The 10233-nt window shown below is 40.7% G+C and overlaps 1 protein-coding gene across 1 annotated transcript; it reads left to right on the top strand.

Annotated features, from left to right (window-relative positions):
• Window positions 1–8353: 8353 nt before the first annotated feature.
• LOC131015835 (uncharacterized) lies at window positions 8354–9927 on the top strand. The gene has a single exon (XM_057944272.1). It carries the CDS (start codon window positions 8863–8865, stop codon window positions 9778–9780), a length of 918 nt encoding a protein of 305 aa, XP_057800255.1. The 5' UTR covers window positions 8354–8862; the 3' UTR covers window positions 9781–9927.
• The last annotated feature ends 306 nt before the right edge of the window (window positions 9928–10233 follow it).

Raw genomic sequence — 10233 nt, 5'->3', positions numbered from 1 at the left:
TGTGACGTGAGGCGGATCGCCTCAAAGATGTCTGCCTCTCACCATGATGTGAGGCTGATCGCCTCATAGATGTCTCCCTCTCACTGTGACGTGAGGCAGATCGCCGCTGACTCGCAGGGGGTGGATCCTCTCCACGCTCTGAGCGTCTCTGACTGCCACGAGGCGGATCCATGTCTCCAATTGAGTGCCTATGGCTCACATGAGGCGGATCCTCACGCTCTGATCGCCTAGGACTAGGAATGTGAGATGTAGACCGTCTGTGACTGGGTCTCGGCTGGTCGAACTCCTCACTCCCATGTCTATGACGACTAGCATGGCTGGATGATGATCTATACCTCATCGAAGAAGAGCGTTTCCCAAAGATGTCCTTCACAGCGGCTATGACCTTCTTCGTAATCTTGGCGACCAGTCCATGCTCAGAGTCGTCATCTACAAGCTCGCACCGTATCTCGCGCCGCATCTCAGGGAACACGGTCCGGATCTGCTCCTGTGTGATACGGGCAATCAGGTCATCATCGCGTCGCCTCCAATAATCCTCATCTCGGTCTGCCTGAGGCTCGCGATCATCAAACTCCTCTGACCTACGCCGCTTCGACGGGCTGCCAGCCGGGTCCTCATACGTCTGTCTATGTCGCTCGACATGGACAGGGACAGGCTGCTTCTCACGAGCCCTCTCTGCTCGTGAGCTACTCCTCGGGACAGGGACAGGCTGCTTCTCACGAGCCCTATCTGCTCGTGAGCTACTCCTCGGCACAGGGGGAGGCCTAACAGGAGGAGGCGGTTCCGGTACAAGTGGCTCTGTCAAGCCGGCATATTTCCCTCCTGGATGGTATCGTACAGAAAAAGGGTTGGGAAGCCTCAGGGTCTGCAAATACCATGAATCATTCTCCTCCTCGACCGGTTCGAGTGTCCGGTGACACTCGGCCTGCACAAAGATGAATCGATCATTTCTCATTATTCGTTAATCATAACATAATAAAAGGATTGAAACTGTAAAAAAAACAACAATAATTACCTCATCAGCATCAAAAAAGTGGGTGAAGTCAGAAGCCGACTTCCAAGTCGTCCAGTTCACCAATCGTGGCATCTGCAAGCTCGTGTCACGAGCCCCACACGCGCGGCCCAACCTCGGAATGGCCTCGTACGACCAAATCTGTAATGCCCATATGGGCCCATAGAAGTGGTACGTCCTCCTAGTACCGGTAATCTCCGAGGGATGCTTCTTCAACACACTCATCCCATGACACAAAATCTGGAATGAGTAAGAGCCCTACGGGAAGTCGATCCATGCCTGATCGTCCTCTACCAGTGCCCACACCCAATCGTGCACGTTTTTATAATCCCGACAGAAGACGAGATCATACGCCACGAGAATATTGCCCACCTTCAAATAATCCTCGGCAATATTGCCCATACTGCGGCTAACGAACCGCTTGCGCAGATCCTTCACTTCCACCTTCTTGCCTTTAAAAACTCGGTGCCATAGACTCTGCTTCCCAACACGGTGATCGACATTAGGATCAAAACGCTGCGGGGATGGCCCGAAGCACAACCCGGTCACCAGACAATACTCCAGTGCGCTGAATCGAATGTCGTGTCCACCAACGTGGAACCACTTCTCCCACGGAACGAATGCTTCGTCATACAACTCCCGTGCAAGAAGCTGGTGCAGTGCGGCATTCGCACTATCCTGCCTCTTCAACTGAAGTAAATGCCCAAACGGACCTATCTTAAATTGTTCAAAACACCGGTAATGCGTCAGACAGGTCTCCACTTCCTTCAGTGTTTTGTCCTTGATGGAGTGATTGATTCGTCCGGCAAAACCTTGCATGCACGGACGTAGCCAAGCATGCCTCGGAGGCTGCAATTAATTCAAAATGATGATCAGTATCAAAAAATATCAACCGTGTACAGATTCTAGACCAACCGTGTACAACCGTCTATAACCGTGTACGGATACCCTAACCGTGTACGGTTGTACACGGTTGTACACGGTTAAATCGTGTACAAAAAACACCTCTATACGTCTAAAATACACAATTAGGGCATATTACATGATTTAAAATCAACCGTGTACGATTTTAGATAAACCGTGTATGGATGAACAAACCGTGTACGGCTGTACACGGTTAAATCGTGTACGAAAAATACCTTTATACGTTAAAAATAAACAATTAAGGCATATTACATCAATTAATCCTAACCGTGTAACATAATTGTCTAACCGTGTACAACCGTGTACTGAAGAACCGTACACGGTTGTACACGGTTGTTCAAAATAATTTCCAGATTCCAAATTTCGCAAATTACCAACATAATTGTCTAAAAAATGCTAAAACCGTGTACCTAATAATCAAATTTAACAATACAAAACACAGGAACTCAAATTTTGACAAATATAGGCAACGGTTACTTACCGGATTCGGCGTCGGGTATTTTTCGCTCCTCCTTGATGTACTCGGGCGACTTCCTCGTTGTGCCTCTTCCCCATCGTAATCTGATTCTGTTGAACTCATAGTGGCTGGAGTTTCTTAGAGAGATAGGCGTGTATGGAGTGCACGGTGGGCGTGAGTTTGTTAGAGAAAGAGAGAGGCGTGCACGGTGGGCGTGTATGGTTAGAGAAAGAGAGAGGCGTGTGTGGTGAGTTTTTTAGGGTTTTTGTCTCTTTGTTTTTTGAATTTGGAAGATGCAAAATCAAATAATAATAGAAGAGAGAGAGAGGCGTGTATAGTGCACGGTCTTCTCAAGGCGTGCATGAGATTCTTTTTTTTTTGGAATGATTTGAAACAAGATTCCCAACTTTTGACCACTTTTGGGCTGAATCAGCCGATCCTCACGATTCATGCACTGCTTCTTTATTTTCATGCAAGAAAAGAAACCCTAAACCCTAAAAGATATATCAAATCACGATTTTGGAGAGAGAGAGAGAGAGAGAGAGACATAATAAGACAAAAAATAATATGTTGAGAAGATTCTGTGGACACGTTTTTTATTGTTGAAAGAAAACAATTTTTTTTAAATAAGTCAAAGATTTGGTGGGGACCATTGAGAATGTGCTACAAAACTTATTTATTTATGGGGTGTGATACTTAACTTATTTATTTTATTCAAAGGGCTACATAAAAATCTCACCCATTAACCTATTTAATAATATCATCTTGTTGATAATGGCCAATTTAGTCTACACTAAATTAATCTGTTATAATTAATGATTGATATTATTGCCTAGTATATTTCGATAACAAAAAAAAGATGCACTCTCTCCGTCCATGAAACAAAACTCTCATTTCATGTTGGGTACATGATTTAAGGAAACTGATAAAGTTGTTATGAACGGGATAAAAAGATAGTAATAATGAAATTTGATTAGTTTTATTAATTTTTGATTAGTAAAAAGGCATTGACACTCTATTATATAGAGATGATTCATTTTTTATTACATTGAATTTGTTATTAAGTGCCTTCATATTTTTTATAATCTCGGTAATCAAATTAAATATCGCATTATATTTTAGCAAAGAAGCATAAATATCGGCATCATACTGTTGCAAAGACCAATAAATTCATGTCCTCTATCGATCTCTACACAAAAGAGTTAAATTTGTCAAACCAATATGAATCTGCTAATTACATATTCTCTCTCTAGGAATATTGAAATCAACATCACACCCATCTACATACACATAACTTTATCATTCCTATCATTAACTTATCGTAAAAATTATTCTGCATTATTTCTTTTATATGTACCACACACACAAGCAACAGAACTTGAAAATTTTGAGAATTAAATTTCCAGTTTGAGCATAATAATCATTCAAAAACCTTTGCCTTTTGTATCTTCAAAACCCTCTTCACAATTCTTTGCACTTCCACCAGGAAGGCCCAGATAATTTTCTCGCTCACTGCACTTCCAGATAATACACCACAATAAGCAGAAGCAGAACCAACATTTTCATAGCTATGGCGTTTCCAGAAGCAGCAGAACTTAAATGGGAAAAAATTGAATTCGACGCAATTACTCCAATATCGAGAACTTACACCAGAAGTAGAAGCAATTCGACGCAATTACTCTTGTTGGGAAGTTAATGAAATATCATAGCCCTAGTTTTGATGATACCAAAATCCTTAGTTTTTCTTTGTAATAGACTAGAACTTTTCGAACTCAAGTGTTAGAGTTCATGTTTTCTAATTAGTTTGAATTCAGTTGACTAAAGGCCGCTCGACTGAAGACTAAAGACTGAAGACCACTCAACTGAAGATAGTATATGGAAAGACCAAAGTCAAATATTGTGTATTAAATGGATGAAAATCTCACTGAAAATTCGGTTATAACTGAACAACTAATGCTGGCCACGTGGAATTAGCGGACTGATACTTAAGTCAAGTATCAGTTGACATTCTTCCTCGGACAGAAGATTTTAAGTTAAAAAGAAGCCGCGTACACTCAAAGTACAGCCGCATTAAATGCAGAGATATTGAAGATCGTCCTTTTTCTGCAGAGCATTCCTTTTTAGTGCAAACTTTTCAGAGCCACCATTCTCCTGCTCCTAGAGACGTCGTTCCTCACCACATTCAGGAACCTCGAAGATTGAAGCCTCAGCCAAATTCAAATCTCTCTCACAACGGCCGAATTCTTGAAGATCATCTTGCCAACAGATCTATTCAAGACTTCGCCTATAAATAGAGCTCGAGGAACATCTACAAACTTCACCGATTCAAACGCTCAAGCTGAACCTCTGCCAACATTGCAACTCAGCATTCTTCACTGCCTTCAAAGTTTGAATCGAAGAAGAGAATACTCAAAGCTAAAATCAGTTCACTGATTACTTACATTTTGTTATTTCCTTAGGCAAATCCCTTGTAATATTCAAAGCCTATGTCCCCGATCACAGAGTGTCTGTTCTCTGTAATCTAGTTGGTATTTCGAACCATTTTCAACTGAGCGAAAAGAGAGTTTGAGAGACCGTGGTCTGAACTCAAGAGTTCTTAGCCTCCGCAAACGAGACAAGTGTAGTCCTTGCAACTGCGAGTTAAGAAGGAGACGAGAAGTCCAATCCAGTGTATTGGCACTAAAACCTTGTTTCAGTTGAAGGTTTGTTGTGCACCCGTAAGCACAAGTCCAGAGTGATTGTCAGTGTGTTTCACTGACCGCGGACGTAGGAACTTGGTCCGAACCACGGATTATCGCTTTCAGTTTTATCTTTCTTATCTGTGCACAAACCTCTTACTGAACTGAAACTGATAAATCGCAAAGTGAAACTTTAATCTGACAACGTGTTAATCACAAAGGCTATTTCCTAAGTTTATTTTCCGCTTATGGTATTATTAGTCTAACTGATAAATCTTTGGATAATCAGTAAGACAGAACCGATCACCTACCCACCGTGGGCATGCATAACGTGCCCACCATGATGTGGCAATTATAATTATAGTAAGATAATTTTAATTAGAGTAAGATTTATTAGTTATCTTTCCTAATTACAATTGCCACATCATGGTGGGCACGTTATGCATGCCCACGGTGGGTAGGTGATCGGTTCTGATCAGCAAGATTCATAACACTTCTCTGATTTCAAAATCTAGACTGAATCCTTACGTGGATTATCAGTTAAAGCTTTGAGCCTAAATGAAATCAAAATACTGAAGTTATTTCAGTATCAGTCTACAACCCCTTTTCAACTGAAAATATATTTGACTGTTGACTTCAATTCAAATTCTTCTGTATCAGTCGATACATCTTCAGTCATAACTAAAGAAATTTTGAAAAATAGCCTACTGGTGTATTCCCCCCCTCCCCTTCCATACACCAGTTCAGTGACTCTCCGGGACCCAACAACTCTAATTTCAAGCCAGAAACAACATAACTTAAACCAAAAGCAACATAACTGGAAATTGAATTTGGAAACCAATTGCAATTTGAGGAAAAAGATCGAACTTAAATACGAAATTACGGCACACATGAATGTGTCTCTTTGCGAATTGGAGTTAAGATGTTGGGGACAATTGGATAAGAACCGCATGTGACGGCGCTGAACTGAGCGACGAGCTTGCGGAAATGATCGATGATCACCGACGGAGGCTCACTGGGCTTGCGATGAGGGGTGGCTGGAATCTTGGTGCATGTGGCGACGGGTGCTGGTGACTGATGTGTTGCTTGGCAGAGGAGAGTGATTCTAATATTGGGTTTGTCGGTTAATTAGTGGGTTAATTGATTTACGTTGGGCCCATGAATGGTAAAGGCTATTAAATGTAGGAAATAAGGGAGTGTATAATTGTCCAAGGAGGAGAGTAGGAATTTATTTCATGGACAAATATTTAAAGACAAGTAGGAGTTTATTTTATGGACGGAGAGAGTATAATTTATCAGACTTTTGGGTTTATATAAGATTGTGTGTTGGATTTATAAAGAATTGTGTGTTTCGTATTATTTTTTATAAAACAAAATATCCGAATGTCATAATTATATTATACATCCTAATCATTCATACCAAACGAGTCCTTGAAATAAACGTGTTTCATGATTCAAATTTTGATAAGTTAACAACATCAATAGACAATTAACTTAATGTAAGTAAGAAACTAAAGAAAACTATATGTACCCGAAGACTATACATACATTGTTGCTTTATATTGAGATAGACAGGGACAGATCTAAAAATTTAACTAGGACCGGGCGAGATTTCATCAGATGTTTTTAATAAATTGTTAGTAAAGAAAACAGACCGGGCGACCGCCCAGATTTCATCAAAATATATACATATATATAGGTAATAATAAAAAATTGACAGGGCGACCGCCGAAGCTGCCCGGCCTCTAGATCCGTCTCTGGAGATAGATGTATCGCGTGATCATTAGCATACACATTGCCTCAAAGAAAATAACTTTCTAAAACCATTATATTTTGTTTAATTACAATGATTTCATCAACCGTTGTCTATAAACAAAATTGCAGTCTTGGTATGGCCCTATGGGGACCAAGTTTCAGTTCCAAGACAAGACCTACAAGGACGGATCTAAGAATTTAATTAGGACCGGGCGAGATTTCATCGGATGTTTTTAATGAATTTTTAGTAAAGAAAACAGATCGGACGACCGCTGAGATTTCATCAAAATATATACATATATATAGGTAATAAAAAAAAATTTGACCGGGCGACCGCCGAGGCTGCCCGGCCTCTAGATCCGTCTCTGAAGACCTATGCCTCAAAATTAGGAGTTGAGACCGACTATTTAACCATTTTGCACATATTTCTTTTATATAAATAATTAAGTATACATGTTATTCATAAAATTGGCACTTCCTTCCCGACCCATTATAAACATACTAAATCTGCGTTTAATTTGATGGAAAAATTTATTCATGAAAAAAAATGGATAACAAAAATTTACGTCTTTAAATGTCTTTTTTCTTTTTCAATATTTGACACAAAAGCATTTTTTCTTCTTTATTTTCACTTAAAGGATGTATAATATTATTCTTCCATTTTTGGATGGATAATATTATCCATCCTTGAAGTGAAAATAAGGAAAAATAGTGAACTTCTATTTTGTGTCAAATATTGAAAAAGAAATAAAATATTTAACAGCATAAATTTTTGTTATCCATCATTTTTTATAAATAAATTTATCCATCAAAATAAACGCAGCCTAAATCATTATATTTATATACAAAATGTTCAACACCAACGGTAGCATGTATTCACGAAAATATGTCTATAAGAATAACCCTCGAATTATTATATATAAAGATAGATAATGACTTCATGGAGCTAACGTTGGGCAATGAGCGAAACAGCCTATACACATTAATGACATTATGTATACGTGTATTCCTCAATTTATTCAAACTTGAATAGTTTTTAACTCCAATATGAAGTATTAGTTACTCACTAATTTCTTAAATTAATTACACGATCTTCTATCCTTATGATAGTATGAACTATTATTCACTTATTAATTTTTCATTAATTACAAGATCCTCTATTTTTATTCATAGTGCACGTTATTATATACTCCATAATGACCCCATGCATGCAGTTTATGGGCATAATAAGGTAAATAAATACACCCATCATCATTTTTTTGATAAATTAACAATGAAATAATCAAAAGTTAAATATTGTAATTTTGTAAATTATATTGTTAGTGAATATATACCAACAGGTTACATAATCATAGACATCCCTTTTAATTTCAAATCATAATCAGCAATGGATCAGCTTAATTGAATGACTAAAAATCAGTATATGAATATGGTTATAACCTTCAAGTCAACTTGTTCTAGATGAATTGGTTTATGTAGAACAAAAGCAATTGGGTTGTTTCGTTTGCCACCTAAAAACTACTTTGGTGAGGAAGCCTTCATTATTTTTTCTGTAACAAGGCACCCTTCATTATTACATTTCACCAACACTCACAAATTGAAATTGTATCCTATCAATTTTTACATAATCGAACCACTTACACCAAAATACAACATTATTTATCCCAACTCAACACATAGATATTATTATTAATAGTAAATACCAAATATATAGAAAAAGATAAAATAAAATCTTGCTACTGTTTCGCCACTTAGCTCCAATTCCAAACCCCGCAGCCAATACCATATTCTCTCCTCTCTTTAAAAACTCAATTCATCTATTAGCCCCCAATCTGTGCTGCTTTCTCTCTCTCTCTCTCTCTAAAATCGGAAACAAACAGCAAGAACGAGAACAAAGAGCTTTGGAATCTTCATCAAATCCTCGAATTCTCTTTCGCCCCTAAAACAATGCCACAATCTGGCTGGCGAATCGCTCTCATCAAAATTTTCCAATAAACACACACACACACACAAATTGCACAGATATAGAAAGGTAAATGAGGTGCAAGAAACACCCGGCCGACCAAAGCTGCAGCGTCGGCGTCTGCGCCTCCTGCCTCCGCGAGCGCCTCGTCGCCGTCATCGCCGCGCAAGCGCAGGCGCACGCGCTCAAACATGCGCTACAAGATTGCCGCAAATCCGACTCACAGCTGCCGCAGCCTCCCTTGTTTCCTCGCTCCGTCTCGCCCTACATTTCGCGACGGAAATCAGACACCGGCGCCGCCGCCGCCACGTGTCGGCCTCACGGCCACCACCACCTCTTCTACAGCACTCCTCAGCTGGGACCTCACCGCTCAATTACGGTCGAGATTAAGAAAAATTCCAGGAGTAGGTTTTCTTCTCTGTTTTGGGGGATTTTCAGATCGAAGTCGGGGAGCAAACCGGATTCGTGCGCCGATCCGGTTTCCGATCCTATGGTTTCGATCGATTCTTGCTCGGCTTCTCCGGCGTGGTTCCCTAACATCATCCGCGGCCGCCGGAAAAAGAAGGCCTCGACGTTTTCAAACGACGACGCCGCGTTCAGAACCGGACGGAATCGCGGAAGGGGAATGTCGCCGGCGAGAGACGCCGATCACGACGACGAGCATTGCCACGGCGGAACGAGCGGTTACTCGTCGGACTCCCAAGGCTGGAGGCAGACGCCGCGAAGGACGCCAACGTCGACGCGGCGAGGCGGAGGGAGAGCGGCGTCGCACGGCAGAAGCTTATCGAGTCTGGCGTTCTGTCTGAGCCCGCTGGTGCGGCCTAGCCCGAACCGCCACTGGAATCAGAAGGTAGCGCCGCCCGAGGCAGCGGCTGCCGGAGACCCAAGGGCGACGCCGAAGGCACACCTCTCTACAGCGGCGTCGTTTTGCAAGAACCGGTCTCGAAAACTCGCGGATTTCGGGCGATACCCCTACGATCCAACCGGTTGACTTTGACCGCTCCCGGCGTGAAATTACGGTTTTACCCCGCGTCTATTTTTTTAGCTTTTAGATTTGTTCTTTGTAATTTTTATGTACATTGTCCATTGCCAATTTTATTTGAAAAAGGAAGAGATAAAAATATTTTGTTGAGATATATATATGGTTGGAATTCGCCGTTACTTTTGATGTACATATTGGATAAAGAACGTTTTACTGTATGTGAGCCAAGCCAACTGCACATGTTTATTTATTGGAAGTGCGATATGATAATAGTGGGAGAATGCATTTGCTCCCCATTAGGATTACATTTTGAGTTATGGAGTTAGGAATTTGATGATTGATGTGTGAGTATATGGTAGCAGTGAAAGTGTGTAATTATGCATAGAGGGTTGACTCTCTTCATCTCATGTGATTATAGTCAGGAAAAAGCAATCGTGCATTCACATGTAAATATCATTGCAT

Source organism: Salvia miltiorrhiza, chromosome 3 (genome assembly GCF_028751815.1).
Source record: "Salvia miltiorrhiza cultivar Shanhuang (shh) chromosome 3, IMPLAD_Smil_shh, whole genome shotgun sequence".
Classification (NCBI taxonomy): domain Eukaryota; kingdom Viridiplantae; phylum Streptophyta; class Magnoliopsida; order Lamiales; family Lamiaceae; genus Salvia; species Salvia miltiorrhiza.
The sequence above is the reverse complement of the archived record's forward strand: the minus strand, read 5'-3'. Positions and strand labels throughout refer to the sequence as shown.